Genomic DNA, 15,675 nt, shown 5'->3' on the forward strand with positions numbered 1-15,675 from the left:
CCACCCTCTCGCCTGCAGCACTGGGGGACACAGAGGCAGAGGGAAGCCACAAAAGGAGGGCCTCGCTCCCCACTACTCCAGGACCTCTCCCAGGGCTCTGGAATATTCTGGAATATTCTGTCTTTGCTGAAGACCCCGCCTTTGAAAACAAACTGCCTTTTAGAATCTAAATTTAGTAGCACAGCCTTAACTTTTTATTTTTTTAAAACGTTCCTCAAAGGCGCCCATTATCTACCTCTGTAGCCTCCCTTCTGGTCTAGACACCTGTGCGACACTGCCAGCGTCAGCACGACCCCAGCCCAGTGCTCGGACCAGTGCTGGCCGGAGCCAGGGAGGCAGAGGCGGGCCTAGGGCGTGCTTGCAGGACAGGGGGCACTGCGTGACCCTGGACCCCACACCTGGCTGCAACTGGGCGGGTGTCTGCCATGCACGGGACCCCGCCCCTCGCCTGCCCAGCGTGTGGTGCACAGTGGCACCGCCCTGCTACAGAGCTGGGTGAAGAGTGAGCGTGGCCTTGGGAGCAGCCTGGCTGCACAGTCGGCCCAGGACCGACGTCCGCTCCACCCAGGGCCTCCACGGCCCCGGGACAGACGTCCACTCCGCCCGCGGCCTCCACGGCCCAGAGACCGACGTCTGCTCCGCCCGCGGCCTCCACGGCTCCGGCCGCTGCCTCTCAGGAAGACTCCGCCATCCTCGCCCTCGCACTTAGGGGTCTGCAGACCCGAGTTTGTTGTCACCCCCCCACCCCCGTGCACGGCCCTTCCGTGATTTCACAACATCCCGCTCGGGCGCTGGCCCTGGCCTGGTCCACACAGCCCCCTGGGGGAGTGTCCAGCGGCTTGGGGTGGGACCAGCAAGCAGTGGGCTCACACTGACCTCGTTCTGCCCAGGCTGTGCACGCAGTCGGCGCTCACTCCACAGCCCCCGGGACAACTGGGGCTCCTATTTCGGTTCTCAGGGCCTTCAGCTTCGGGGCTCTGTGAGCGAGGAGAGTCTTCCACTGTGGCCGACGACGGCCCGGGAGGCTGCAGGACCAACCACCAGTCTGGAGAAACGTCCCTACTTCCAACGCTCCTGAACTCTGGGGCCCCGGAGCCCCGCCCACCCTGAACCACGGGACCCTCTGCGGCCTGGCTCACGGCCTCCGGCTCCGGCTCTGCTGGAAGGTGGTGTGACTGTGCAGGCTTCCCATGGCAGGGCGACTCGGGCGAAACACTCGTCTCAGCACACACCTGCCCACTAGGCAAGCGTGACCCGCAGAACAAGAGTGAGGAGTCCCCACTCGGGGCAGCCAGGCGGAAGGGGCGTGTCCTCCAGGCCAGACAGAGGGGGCTTTGACCGACCCACGGACCCACAGGAAAACCTCGTGACTGCAGCCAGGGCAGCCGAGCAGATGTGGGAATCTGAGAATTAGCCCAAAACAAACTTGCTAACTTTCACACAAACTCGTCTGCTCCAGGAGGAGCGTGGGCCTTGCTAGTGAGACACGTGACCTGTCGGCAGGGTTCTCAACGCGCCTGCGTGTGCAGCACCACCTGCAGCAGTGCTGACGGAGCGCCCCCTCGGTCCGCTCAGAACACGGGGGCCCTCGGCCAGAGCCGCCTCTGCTCCGGAGGGGACGCCGCGCTCTCCCGGCTCTCGGCAAGTCAACTCCTCCGTGTGACAACGGCTCCTGGGCAGGGTTCTGGCTTCAGCTCATGCTTGGGGCAGTGACAAGAGGACAAATGGATCCTCTGCTTTTGGGCTAAGATCCCGGTTTTGCCTGGAACTCCCCATCTCTGCAACCAGACGGTGCCATGAGCAAAGCTAAGCAGACGCCAAGGTGTGGAAAGGGCCGCAGGCCGCGCTCAGACTCAGTTGGCGACTGACCGTCCGCAGTCCCCCCATCTCGGAGTGGCTGGAGTGCCCCGCCCGTCTCCTGCCCCACAGCTCCTAGGTCTAAGTCCATTCCTTTTTTTTTTTTTTTTTTTTTGACAGGCAGAGTGGACAGTGAGAGAGAGAGACAGAGAGAAAGGTCTTCCTTTGCCGTTGGTTCACCCTCCAATGGCCGCTGCGGCCGGTGCACCGCGCTGATCTGAAGGCAGGAGCCAGGTGCTTCTCCTGGTCTCCCATGGGGTGCAGGGCCCAAGCACTTGGGACATCCTCCACTGCACTCCCGGGCCACAGCAGAGAGCTGGGCTGGAAGAGGGGCAACCGGGACAGAATCCGGCGCCCCGACCGGGACTAGAACCTGGTGTGCCGGCGCCGCTAGGTGGAGGATTAGCCTAGTGAGCCGCGACGCAGGCAGTCCATTCCTTTTTCACGAGCAAAAGAGAACACCTTACCTTGCACGAACCTTGGGGAGCAACTTTTAGCTGCTTGATGACCGGGGAGCCCAGCAGGTGGCATCTCCCTCCCAGAGGTCCAGGCTGAAAGAGGAAGGAAGAGTCAGAGGCTTGGGGCGGGCAGAGGGTCCAGGGCCATCGAGCGGGGCCACAGCGGCCTGGTACGCGCAGGTCAGCTCCACCCGCTGCACTGGACGTCAGCGTGTTGCTAGCTTTCTAGAACCGTCCCAAGGAGGGCGCCCACCGGGAAAGGCGGCCTTGACCTGGAAGTGGGCCAGCATTCCAACGGTGCTTTCCTGATCTCTAAGTTTTGTCTAAACACTTGACATCCTTTGAGAGGACACAGAACACAGCAAAGATAAAATCAGACATAAAGCGCTTGAAGAATGCGGGCAAAGACATTTTATTTTAACGAAGGAGGGTGGTAGGAAGAAGCCAAAGATGACCAAGAAAAGGGGTTAAACAAAATGCCCATTCGGGGCTGGCGTGGTGGTGCAGCGTGTTAATCCAGCGTCTCAGAGCCCTGGTTCAACTCCCGGCTGCTCCACTCCCCGTCCAGCTCCCTGCTACTGCGCCTGGGAAAGCCGTGGACGATGGCCCAAGAGCTTGGGCCCCTGCACCTGTGTGGGGGACCTGGGTGGAGCTCCAGGCATCCTGGTTCCTGCCTGGACAGCCCCAGCTCTTGTGGCCAGTTGGGGAGTGAACCAGTGGAAGGAAGGGCTCTCATTTTCTCTCTGTCATGCTGCCTTTCAAATAATAAATGAATCTTTAAAAATGCGCTTTTTTTCTGAGCTCGGAAGCGGCCTCTCCTCTTTCCAGAAGCTTCCTTGTGGTGCCTTTCTGCCTGCTGCTCCTCAGGGCCGTGTGCTCCCTCCCTGGTCACGGAATTTCGCAGACTGAGCCCTGGTCTGCACCTGCTTCCCTCGCACTGCTGTCCACCGCGGGCCTGTGGGCTCTGCTGTTCCCTGAGTGTGCTCTGGCCTGGGGATTCTGGAGCGAGGAGGGTGTGAGAGGATGGGCCGGGACCCAGGAAAGGAGCAGGACCCCCCCCCCACCCGCCGCTCCCGCCACGCGGCGCTCTGGACAGGCAGCAGGACGCACCTGAGCCCCCGGCGAGGGCCCTGCGGGGTGCAGGCCGTCCAGCAGCACGGTCAGGCTCCAGTCCCACCAGCCCTCCGGGCTCCGCGGGCCATCCCAGGAGTGCGCTGCGCTGCTAACGGGAGGACAAGAACAAAGGAGGTCCGCGCAGCTGCAGGAACGGTGCAGAGCGAGAACAAGAGGGATTCCCGCCAGCTTCTCCCGCATCCACGTTCCAGGCGCTCTGAGGGGTCAGCGCGACGCCAGTGCAGTGCAGGGACACAGAGGCCTGCGAGCGCCTGGCTACTCGGTGGCAGGAGGCGAGGGAGCCACGCGCTCACTCTTTCGCTCAACAAACGCTGCTATGCAACTGTTGGTGCCAGGTCGTCTGCTGGGGCCCCGGAAATAGAAAACCAAAGCCGTGCCCTCATGCAGCAGACAAGCAGTAGGGGAGGTGCACAGAGAGTCCCCGACCAGGACCCGCCAACCTCACGCCTGTAGAGGCCCTGCGCTTTCGCGTCCACTCAGGCGAGAGTTCCGAGCGTGTTTACCGCCATGCTGCTGGGCAGGTCAGGGGGACTGGATGCACGTTAGACTGGACGATGTTTTCACAGGCTTCTCGGGACACAGCCCCCTCAGGTCGTAAGTCGGGGAGCCTCTACGTCAGCGAAGCACAGACCCCGTAGGTGGCAAAGGTCAAGGAGAGAGAAACCCCGTCAGACGGAGAGCCGGGTGGTGGTGAGATGGGCAGGTGGAGGTGCTGGCTCCAGCAGCCACAGGCCTGCAGGGCGGGACAGGATGCGGGAGCCAGGAGGGGGAGGCGGGGGAAGCGAGGCTGCCCGCACACAAGCCGCAGTATAGACCCAGAGGCCCGGCTCTGTGTATTTTCAATAACGCAGTGTGGATTCTGTGGCCATGTGGAGTTTGCACTCTCGCTGGCGGGATAGTGTTAAAGAAACCGCAGGACCTGAGCGCCACCCAGGGCAGCAAGCGTCCACACCCTGCCTGGCACCCACCACCCGAGAGCACTATGGCCCTGTCCGTACTAATGGCAGCAACTGCACGTAACCGGCCCACAAGCAGCTCACTGACGCGTGAGACGGTGTCAGCCTAGGCGCCCACAGAGCACCTGCTTCACTCGCTGGCGCTCCGCGGCTCGGCTGGTCCTCATTGTGTTGCACTCGGAACTCCGTGAGGACTTTCAGATGTGAGGGCCTTCAAACACGGCAAACGTGGCCCACCTCCCTCACGCTACAGGGGCCGAGTCCCCAGAAACCAGACCCTCTCCAGCCCCTTTCTCCTGCTGGCTGGCAGCTCCTGGCCTGCAGTGCCAAGACCTGCTCTGCCAGGGTTAGGTGTGGGGCTGGCGGGGACAGGGACGGGGATGGGGACTGCGTGTGTGGGGTGGGGGACAGGACAGAACACGAGCCCACCCAATGGCAGGAGCACACACAGACAGTGAGGGTTTGTGAGCCCTGGGGGTCAACATCTGTGTGGCTAACGGAAGGCTGGCAGATGCAGGTACAAGTGAGGGAGCCTACAGGTGTCCTTCAGCTGTGGGTGATAACTGCGGATCCTACAGGTGTCCCTCGGCTGCGGGTGATACTGCGGAGCCTACAGGTGTCCTTCAGCTGCGGGTGATACTGCGGATCCTGCAGGTGTCCCTCGGCTGCGGTGATACCGCGGAGCCTACAGGTGTCCCTCGGCTGCGGGTGATACCGCGGAGCCTACAGGTGTCCCTCGGCTGCGGGTGATACCGCGGAGCCTACAGGTGTCCCTCGGCTGCGGGTGATACTGTGGATTTGGGTGCCAGATGCAAAAACCCATGTAAGACATATTCAAGTAGCACTGACTTATGAAATAGGAGGCAAAAACAAACAAAAAACCCAAACTAGAAAAAGCCAGAAGTTTCTTGTTTTTAGACTTAACATTTCCAGAAAGACCCAAATTGTCACTTTGGTTTGCACAGAGCGCCCTCTCCTGGTACAAACTGTGCAGCTGTGGAGATGGGCGTTGTCAGAGATGCTGAGAACTCCTGTAGCGCCAGCCTCACTGGCAGAATGGTAGAAAGTTGGGCTGTGGAGACCCGGACGGATCGACCTGCGACGTCCAGGTCTGACCTCACTGGTGGGTTCTGAAACTGACAAGAGGATGCCACTCACTGCCTGGTGTCTGGCTGGGCATCACTAATCCTGTCTTTAGAAGATAAAAGTAGGGGCGGGCACAGTGGGTAAAGCCACTGCCTGCAGTGCTGGCATCCCAAATGGGCAACAGTTCAAGTCCCAGCTGCTCCACTTCCCATCCAAGCTCCCTGCTAACGGCCTGGGAGAAGCCGCAGAAGATGGCCCAGGTGCTTGTGCCCCTGCACCCACGTGGGAGACCTGGAGGAAACTCTTGGCTTTAGCCTGGCCCAGCGCTGGCTGCTGAGACCATCTGAGGGAGTGAACCAGCAGATGGAAGACCTTTCTCTCTGTCTCTCTATAACTCTGCGATTCAAATAGAGAAATCAGGGGCCAGCGCTGTGGTGCAGCGGGTAAAGCCACCGCCTGCAGTGCCAGCATCTCATATGGGCGCTGGTTCAAGTCCTGACTGCTCCACTTCCAATCCAGCTCTATGCTGTGGCCTGGGAAGGCGGTGGAAGATGGCCCAAGTCCTTGGGCCCCTGCACCCATGTGGGAGACCTGGAAGAAGCTCCAGGCTCCTGGCTTCAGATCAACACAGCTCCGGCCGTTGTGGCCAACTGAGGAGTGAACCAGGGGATGGAAGACCTCTCTCTCTCTCTCTCTCTCTCTCTCTCTCTCTGCCTCTCCTTCTCTCTCTGTGTAACTCTGACTTTCAAATAAATAAATCTTTTAAAATCAAATAAAGAAATGAATTTTTTTAAAAAGTAAGCATGCTTTAAAATAAAGCCTACAGTTAGATTTTCAAGCCACTCAGTCCTGGCCAAAATATCCAGCAAAGAGTAACTCACATCAAACTGGTGACTTGCGGCTGCACAGTCATAGAAACGCTGCGTCAGCGTGTCTTTGGCTCTTCTCTGGAGGACAGCGAACCCTGGAAGCGCAGGGCTGGTCCACACCTGGTCACTGCCACCACAGTGGGGAACCAGCACGGATTTGTGCGGTGCACTTCAGAACTCAAGGCCCAACAGCCTGGGGAGTACCCTCGCCCTGCCTCTGGGTGAAGGGAGCCTGGCGGAGGGTGCAGTAAGAACCGGCACCAGCAAAGCACGTGGCTTGTGTCCCAGTGCTGGCTTTGCTGAGGCCGGGCAGACGAGCGGGAGCCACAGAGGCCTGGGCGGCCCACGATGCTCCTGCTTCCCACGTCTCAGCCCTGCGGTGAGCGCCCGCTACTTTAGAGGTAGGGGGGAGGCAGCGAACACTGGAGAAGCAGGAGCGAGGGGCAGGTGGGCGAGGTGCAGCAGGAGCTGCCAGTCGCCCTGACCCAAGTTCAGACGTCTTCAGCAAGAGAAACGGCGAGACCCTGCTTCGGCCCCAACCCCAGAGCACACTGAGCTATGCTCGCCCCACTGTTTCCCCGGGACGAGACGCCATGCGCCCCAGGCCTGCGAGGGGAGCGTGTGCTGACACAGGGCCACCATGGGACAGCCTCGCCCAGGCTGCGTTCACAGGGCGTGGGGAGGCCCTTCTCTGAGCTCCCATGGCCATCGCCGGGCACATGGACCAAGGGGGTGGATTACGTGGGCCAGTCGGGGGACTTCCTGCACACGCTCGTCCACCCTAGAAGACACAGAGCCGCGTGGCCTGCACGGAGTCACCGAGACCAGGAGCCCCTGCAGCGCTGAGCTCGGGCCCCGCCTCGGGCACACGCTCGCCCTGCACGTGGGCACAGCTACCGACGCAGAGGAGCCCCCGCCCGAAGCTCTGACCTTGTGAACTGTTTCCGGAGAGCTTGATTGAGGGAACTTTCCTCCGGGGAGAACCTCCCGGATGTCAGACACAGCAACAGGAGCAGCCTGAGCGCGTGCACGGAGACATCTCTGTAGAGAGAGACGGGAAGTCAGCACCTCCCAGACCCCGCGTTGTGCCCAGGGGCTCCCCCAGACCCCACGTGTACACCCCAGGGGCTCCCCCAGACCCCACGTGTACACCCCCAGGGGCTCCCCCAGACCCCGTGTATGTGCCCAGGGGATCCCCCAAAACTCCATGTGTACATGCCCAGGGTCTCCCCCAGACCCGCATGTATGCCCGGGGCTCCCCCAGACCCCGTGTATGTGCCCAGGGGATCCCCAAAACTCCATGTGTACACGCCCAGGGGCTCCCCCAGACCCCGTGTGTGTGCCCAGGGGCTCCCCCAAAACTCCACATGTACACGCCCAGGGGCTCCCCCCCAGACCCCATGTGTACACCCCCAGGGGCTCCCCAGACCCGTGTACACCCCCAGGGGCTCCCCCAAGACCCCACGTGTACACTCCCAGGGGCTCCCCCAGACCCCACATGTGTGCCCAGGGGCTCCCCCAGACCCCACGTGTATACCCCCAGGGGCTCCCCCCGAGACCCCACGTGTACACTCCCAGGGGCTCCCCCAGACCCCACATGTGTGCCCAGGGACTCCCCCCAGACCCCATGTGTACACCCCCAGGGGCTCCCCCAAGACTCCACGTGTACACTCCCAGGGGGCTCCCCCCGAGACCCCATGTGTACACCCCCAGGGGCTCCCCCAAGACCCCACGTGCACACCCCCAGGGGCTCCCCAGATCCGTGTACACCCCCAGGGGCTCCCCCAAGACTCCACGTGTACACGCCCAGGGGCTCCCCCAGACCCCATGTGTGCACCCAGGGCAGACCCTGTATGTACACGCCTAGGTCCCCCCTAGACCCTGCATATGCACACCAGGGCAGACCCTGTATGTACAGGCCGAGGTCCCCCCTAGACCCACATGTGTGCACCCAGAGCAGACCCTGTATGTGCACGCCGAGGTCCCCCCCAGACCCTGCATGTGCACACCAGGGGTACCCCCAGACCCTGTGTATGTGTGCGCCCAGGAGTTCTTCTCCAAACCCCGCATGTGTGCCAGGGGTACCCTGGGTAAACCGTGTGTAATGAAGGGAGAAGTGCGAGTTCTGCTTTGCCCATCAACACTCGGCTCTCCCAGTGCCCCCTCTGGAGATGACGTCTCTAAGCCAGGACTTGCCCCCGGCCTTTGTCAGAGCCCGAGCGCCTCTGTGTGGGCCTTGGCTCACTGCCGGGTGCGTCTCCCCCGTCACCAAGCAGCACCCGGGCTCCGTCCCTAGCGCAGCTTAAGTCAGCGTCGGTCCTGCAGCTTTGCTGTCAGAACCGCCTTGGCTGTTCTGGTTCCTTTGTTTCCCACACACATTCTAGAATCAGTTTGTCACTGCTGCGGGGGGTTCGGGTTGGAACAGCATTGACTATGTAGACCCAACTGGAAAGAGCTGGCGCGTCGGCGAGTGGAGCCTGCCAGCCCAGTGACATCAGAACGGTTTGCGAGAGGCAGGTTCCAGCTCCCGGAAGTCAGAGAATGGCGTCGGCTGCTGACCCTGGGCCCCTCGGTGGCTGCCGTCCGGCCCCTGCTGGGGGTGCAATGTGCCCCAAGAGAGGCCGCCACACGCGTGACGCTTCAGTCCCGCGTCTACCTAGGATCAATCTGAGCGGATTCCGTGGTGGGCACTGCAACGCGTGGGTGCACACTTCGAGTGGAGCTGGTGGTGCGCACGCATCTTGGCCTAACTCGACGCCGGCTGAGTTCCTCTGGAGACGTCCCACACCCCCGGGTCGCCCGCTAAGTGATGCTGTGGGTGTCGGAACGCGATGGAGGCGTGAGTGGTGCGTGGATGGGGCAAGCAGAGGTCAGAGGGCGCTCACTCAGCCACTTCCTCACCACGGGCAAGCTGCAGAAGCGTTTTCTGACTCGGTGTCCTGGCATCCCATGTGCTGGGGATACGCGCCGTGACATGGGAGGGGTTTCACCACCTGCACTCCCCGCACTCTGATGAGGACACTTCTCCCAAGCCGAGCGGGGAGGCTGCACGTACCGCAGGGCTGCCCGTGTGCGACGCTCTCTCTTCATCCTCCCCCTGGTGACCTTGAGCTGGGCCGGGGCCGGGGGCCGGGCCCAGCGCAGGCGGCGGGCTCGCTGTCGGGCAGCCAGGATCTGCGGGGACCACAGTGCTGTGAGCAGGGCTGGCGGGTGGCCCGAGAGAGAGAGGCCCCAGGGCCCCTGCTGAGCCCAGAGCCCTGTTACCACTGCACTTTGGAATCTAGCGGGTATTTGGGAACAAAGGGGTGCTTTGTGAGGACAGCGGGCAACGAGCTGTCGGGCAGGGACGGGAGGGGGTGCAGCCACGGCGGGAGCAACGTGCTCCCCGCACAGGCCGGCGTTCCTGGCAGGTCTGCAGCGGGCCACGACAAAGGGCTGCTTTCTGAGGGCGCCGTTCCCGCTGCCGCCCTGTGGCAGCAGCAATTATCCTTGGCATTTGCACAGGGTTTCTAGAGACCTGCCAAGGAAAAGGCTCTGCAAGGAGCAGCTGGGCTAAGAAACGGCCTCTGCCTCTCGTCTCTAGCACGTTATCGCTTCCTCACTGTATCTGGTTAGCAGCCCACGGGTGACTCATGGAGGGCTCCTCCGCTGACTCCTCACTGCTTTATGAAGTGGACACCCCCCCGGGAGGCCCTGGCTCGGGCTGGGGGTGCCTGAGAGCAGAGGCAGCCCTCCCTCCCAGGCCTCTGCAGAGGACAAACAGAAATCTGGTACCAGCTTGCCGTGTGGCAGGCGCCACGTGCCAGCCGCAGCTGCTAACAGGACGAGCACGGACGGGAAGCGGGGTGGGGTGGGCAGCAGCCCCGGCCTCGTGGCGGAACAGCCGGGAGGAATCACCCCAAGGCCGAGGTCACAGCAAGAGAAAGAACAGAGCGGCAGCCGGGTGGGTGCACTGCACACAGGGGCAGAAAGGGGGCAGGCTTGGAGGCAGAAAGTCGAGGCCCAAAGGCGTGAGGAGACTCCGGGTGGGGTGCAGAAGTGGGAGAGGACGCCGGCCCCGCGAGCGCTGTGTGGCCTGGGCCTCGTCCCCTCCCTTATCTTTGAAATGCGGCACAGTAGTAACGCCTCTTCCTAAGTTACCAGGAACAAGTGATATGATGAATATAAATAGTGTGTAACTGTGGCTGGCATGTGACAATGTGCGGAGTGACACGGCACAGCGATGAGTGCCACGAGACATGGTGCAATGTGGCACAGCTGGGATCCAGGTGGAGCAGAGAGCTTGTGGGGGAAAGCCCAGCACAGCTTGGGGGGAAAGAGCGGAGATGGTAGCCGGGCCCTGACTGACAGACACATCCTCCCCAGAGGCCACACCACTGCCGCAGCCGCACACGGCACTCCACGGACCCACGGCAGCCCGTCTGTGAACTCATCCGGGTGCTGCAACACCTCTCTCTTTCTTCTCAAGAGAACGCCACACACACCTCGCAGAGCTGAATGTGGCGGCGGGGGGGAGGGGTGGGGAGGAAGGGTCCACCGAAAGCAAGCGGCCAAAATCACGGCCAAGAACTCTTTCTCGTTGGCTTCAGTGTCCTAAAACATTCATTTTTCTTCAGGACCTGTGCTGGGATTAGAGTAAATGCGAGTGCCACACACGTGTGTGCAGAGGTGGGAGACATCATGGTGCGTCCAGGGCTCCCGAGGGTGCTACCGCTGCCCCTTTGGACCGAAGGCGTGACAGGAGCCTGCAGCTCGGCTCAGCCTGCAGGCACGGCCTCCTCACCTCTGCCACGGCCCCCACACAGCCAGGGCTGCAGGGGCAGCCATGGGTCCTGGAACGGCCCTCCAGCCCCACGTCTAGGTCCCTGGTCGCTTCATTTAATGACTCAGCAAAGAAGTGGCTGTCGTCTCTTCTTTTCCAAGCAAAGCCCAACGCCACCACGCAGATCTGGAAGGAAGGACACAGCAGTGGGCGGTGTGCGTCTGTGCTGGGTCCACGCAGAGCTGTCTCCCTGGTACCTACCCCCTGCTAGGTCTGCCTCCAGTTCTAGACAGACACAAGGATCTCCTATCTCCTGATCCCAGCCACCTGCTCTCAGATACGGCCCTGCCCGAGCCTCACAGGCGTACTTCAAAAAGTTCGTGGAGAAATGGAGTTAAAGGATTTAAGTTTGAGACTAAACAATTTCTAAATCCATGCATGTTTTTCAGAGACTTTTTGAAGGCCTCTCATGTGCACGGGTTTTGGGGTGTTGTGTGTCTTGTTGTGTTGTCTTCCACAAACCTCGTGACATGCCCTGGAGTGGTCCCTGAGGCTCCGAGCCCCCAGATCGTGGCGGGAGCAGCGGTTCATTCCCCCGGGCAGCGCCATGAGGACGGATGGGCCAGGCCACATCTCACATCAGGCTCCAAAGCAAAGCATGTCACCAACGAGCAGCCGCCGTGTCCCCTCCTCTCCCAGGTCCCCCGGTGACAGGGGCTGCTTCTCACCATGAGGGGCTGGGTGATGAAGACACAGCAGACCACGGAGAGAAGCAGCAGGTGCAGCCACCACACACACTGCGCCGGCTCGAACCTGGCAGAGACAGCAGTCAGCCCCGGCGTGGGCGTGGTGACAGGCGAGCGGGGGCTCTTCCCCTGGCCAGAGGACTTGGACGTCCTTGGAGCTGCCCCCGGGGAACAGAAAGGAAAGCCCAACACAGGATGGCCCAGAGCCAGAGAGGTGAAGGGGAGGAGAGGCAGCCGCAGGCGCAGCCGCAGCCACGCTGATGGGTGGAGCCCGTGCAGGTGCACTGCCCCTGCCCCTCCCTACACCCAGCACAGAGCAGTAGGGAGCCCCTTGCTCATTCGCACAGAGTGACTGCACAGCTGGGGGAAGGGAGAGCTGGGAAGACAGGGCCCCGGCTCCGCAGGTTTTCCCGCGGGCTACAAAGCCACAGCTGTGACCCCAGGCTCTGCTGGAGCAGCCAAGCTGCAGGGGGCCAGAGCCAAGGCAGCGCATGCAGGGCTGTGATGCCCACACCCTCACCCCGTACTGCAGCTGGGTGCTCTGGCCAGCACACCTGGCCCCGGGCCTGCCCTCCGGGAGCTCGGTGGCCAAGCTCTCTCCTTCCCTCGTAAGGGCCTGTGGCTTCTCCTTTAACACCTGGGGCTGTATCTTGAGCCGGCCACGGCCGCAGAGCTGGAAGGGCCAAGAGAGCTGTGGTTGAACCCCACCCCGGGTGGTCAGCGGGGAGGGAGGAGAAAGCCGCCACAGCCACGTGTGTCTGTACTCCCTGGGGATCGCCTCACAGATGCCAGCCTTCCCGCCAAACGGGCCCACGGCTCACCTGTAGCCGAGGAACGCCGTGCCCAGAGCACAGGCCAGGGAAGTCGTCCCGCAGACGGCCCACGCTGCCCGGCCTGACCAAAGCAGAAGGGCCCTGGGCCTTGGGAGCAGGAGTTCTCCGGGACCACGGCCGGGAGCTAGGGAAGGGTAGGCGGAGAGGGCACGGTGAGCAGGCCCACACGCTCCGGCCACAGATGGGGCCCCCACGTGACCCCTGTGACCTGGGGGGCTTCTGAGAGGCGCATGTCTGACTCTGACCAAGGAGGGCCTGGCAGGTGGGGCTCAGACCAGCAGCCGAGGGCCCGAGTGGAGCACGGGGCGGGACACACAGGTCTCTGCCTGCAGGTCCCTGGGGACCCTGCTCCCGCCAATGTAGAGGGGGAGGGACCAGCTTCCACCTCACGCCTGCAGCAGCAGCGTCTGCCCGGGCTGCATCAGGTCCCCATGGGCCACAGGGCTCCTGGTTCCCTCTCGATGCCAAGTCTCTCCAAGCCTGGCACTCAGCTGGAGTGGCCGTGCCTGGGCAGGGGGGGTAAGAGGTAAGCCCCCTGAGGTCCCTGTGAGCAGACCCTGGAACTGGGCCAGTACAGAGCAAGGAACACCCTGCCCTGGTTAGACACGGCAGGGTCCTGCTGAGCCACACTACCCCAACCCCCCAGGAGCCTGGCGTCTGTCAGCGCACGCCCTGCACCTCTGGGCTCCCCAGACAGCACGTCCCGTGTCCATTCCCAGAAACGACTCCCCCACCCCCGGGTGCAGCGTGGGCCCAGGCACAGCCTCTGTCAGCTGCGTGCATGGACCTGCTGAGCTCGGCCCACAGAGCAGCAGCGACCGGTGCCTGACGCCTGCTCCAGGACCCGTGTGGACCGGAGCTGCGAGAAGGCAGCTGTGGGACCCTGCAGCCATGCACCCCCACCCCAGGCCCGGCACCACACACCCCACTTTGGACAGGGGTGGCGAGGACTTGCTGCCTCCTGGGCCTCCCTGGAAGGAGCCCTGCCCTTCCAGCCCTCTGCTCAGCTTCCACACAACCCGAGCTGTCGTGCAGAACACAGAAAGGAACCGGAGGCCCTCAGGGACACTCGCAGTCCCATCAAAGCTGTGCTAACAACAGGCCAGAGAGGCGCCGGTGCTGCGGCGTAGCGGGCAGGGCCCCGCCTCAGTGCCGGCATCCCGTGTGAGCGCCGGTTCAAGTCCCTGTTGCCCTACTTCTATCCAGCTCCTTGCTGATGGCCTGGGAAAGCAGCAGACGACGGCCCAAGTGTGTGAGCGCCTGCTACCCATGTGGGAAACCTGGAGGAAGCTCCTGGCTCCTGGTTCTGGCCTGGCCCAGCCCTGGCCGCTGCGACCAGCTGAGGAATGAACCAGTGGATGGAAGACCTCTCTCTGTGCCTCTCCCTTTAACTTTCAAATAAATAAATCTTAAAAAGAAAAAAAGAATAAGCCGGAGTGCACCAGGACTTGTAGCCTGGCTGGACGCCTTGCTTCACAGGGGCCAGGCCTGGCTTCAAATGAGACTCGAGGACGTTTGGCCCAACTGCGGCTCCACCGGCCAGGGCCGCAGATCACGCTGGGCGGGCAGGCAGGGACTGTGGCTCCATTGGCCAGGGCTCTGCCCGCAGCCGCAGATCACACTGGGTGGGTAGGAAGGGGCTGTGGCTCCACTGGCCAGGGCTCTGCTCATAGCCGCAGGCCACTCTGGGTGGGCAGGAAGGGGCTGTGGCTCCACACTGGCCAGGGCTCTGCCCACAGCTGCAGGCCACTCTGGGCGGGCAGGAAGGGGCTGCGGCTCCACCAGCCAGGGCTCTGCCCGCGGCCGCAGATCACGCTGGGCAGGCAGGCAGGGGCTGTGGCTCCACTGGCCAGGGCTCTGCCCACAGCCGCAGGCCGTGCTGGGCGGGCAGGCAGGGGCTGTGCCCCGAGAGCCACAGTGACATCACCTGGAGGATGGGCAGGGCAGCAGTGGCTCTTCTCACCCAGGACAGGCTCGCTCCGGGAGGCTCCCCAGGTCCCTGACCCCTGGCGTGGACAGGCTGTGCTCTGGCTGCTTGCTGCCTTCCTCCAGGCCTGGTGACGCCCGGAGAGAGCGGCTGAGGCAGGATGCTGGAATGACAAGGTCAGGCCAAGGTCAGTGTCTCCATGGACAGCTGCACCCTCAACAGTAGTGCCACCTGCAGCTTGTGGAGGGGACCGGGTGGCGTGGGTGGGGACGTGGCCAAGCTCAGCTGCAGTGAGCTCTGAGGGAGGGACCCAGCAGCCCCAGGGGTTGGGGGCAGTGGACAGCAGTCAGGGCGACTGGGTCCTGCTGAGGCTCCAGCGTGGCGTTGGGACAGGGCCGTCCTGCGCTCTGAGCAGGGCACCGAGAGCTCCGTGCCCAGGAAGAGGAGATGTGGGGCACTGGCAGGTGCAGGAGGCTGGAAAGCCCTAAAGGATCCAGCCACACGGACCCCACGGCAGAACGGACAGGGCATTTGGCCTGCAACCGCAGACATGGCCCTCGCTCGCCCCGGGCCGGTGTGAGCCCTGGAGTGGGCCCAGCCTGGGGGCAGCCCTCCCACCACTGCTCCTCACGAGAGGCAGCGGCGCTGGCTGAGCAGACCCAGGACGCCTCCCGCGAGCTTGACCAGGATTTCCCCACCGCCCCTCCCCCTGCCTGTGTCCTGGGAGATGGCCAGGCCCACAGTGGGGTCGCAAGGTCTTCGCTTCCTCCCACAGGCAGACCACAGCCAGGAGAGCACCAGAGAGCCGCAGCGGTCAGCACTTGTCAGAATCACCCGCCACGCGTTATCCACTTGCCTGGTCTGGCTCTGGGGCATCCAGCGTCTTTCTACAGGAATTAGGGCCTGAGTTTGAAAACAGCCGAGTCAGACGTGGGGCGCCGAGCCAGGCAGCCTGCACTGCGAGGGGCCTAACTGAGGTCAGCACGGGCCAGGCAGGGCTCGGTGACAGTGCTGGGCCCGCGAGGCCTCGGACACCCCACACCCACC

General features: G+C 62.9%; 1 protein-coding gene across 1 annotated transcript in view; it reads right to left on the reverse strand.

Moving 5' to 3' along the window:
* PKD1L1 (polycystin 1 like 1, transient receptor potential channel interacting) overlaps nt 1-15,675 on the reverse strand; it is a 99,078-nt gene that overhangs the window by 27,658 nt on the left and 55,745 nt on the right. Inside the window, exons 33-41 of the mRNA XM_089315630.1 lie at nt 14,665-14,791; nt 12,690-12,825; nt 11,851-11,935; nt 11,144-11,308; nt 9,416-9,534; nt 7,291-7,401; nt 3,426-3,645; nt 2,325-2,408; nt 877-1,025 (exon numbers count right to left, since the gene is read on the reverse strand). Coding sequence (XP_089171756.1) covers nt 877-1,025; nt 2,325-2,408; nt 3,426-3,645; nt 7,291-7,401; nt 9,416-9,534; nt 11,144-11,308; nt 11,851-11,935; nt 12,690-12,825; nt 14,665-14,791 — 1,196 coding nt within the window. The remainder of the gene's footprint in view (nt 1-876; nt 1,026-2,324; nt 2,409-3,425; nt 3,646-7,290; nt 7,402-9,415; nt 9,535-11,143; nt 11,309-11,850; nt 11,936-12,689; nt 12,826-14,664; nt 14,792-15,675) is intronic.

The sequence above is a fragment of the Oryctolagus cuniculus genome, chromosome 16 (assembly GCF_051225735.1).
Source record: "Oryctolagus cuniculus isolate XC-2025 breed Fujian yellow rabbit chromosome 16, ASM5122573v1, whole genome shotgun sequence".
NCBI classification, from domain to species: Eukaryota; Metazoa; Chordata; class Mammalia; order Lagomorpha; family Leporidae; genus Oryctolagus; species Oryctolagus cuniculus.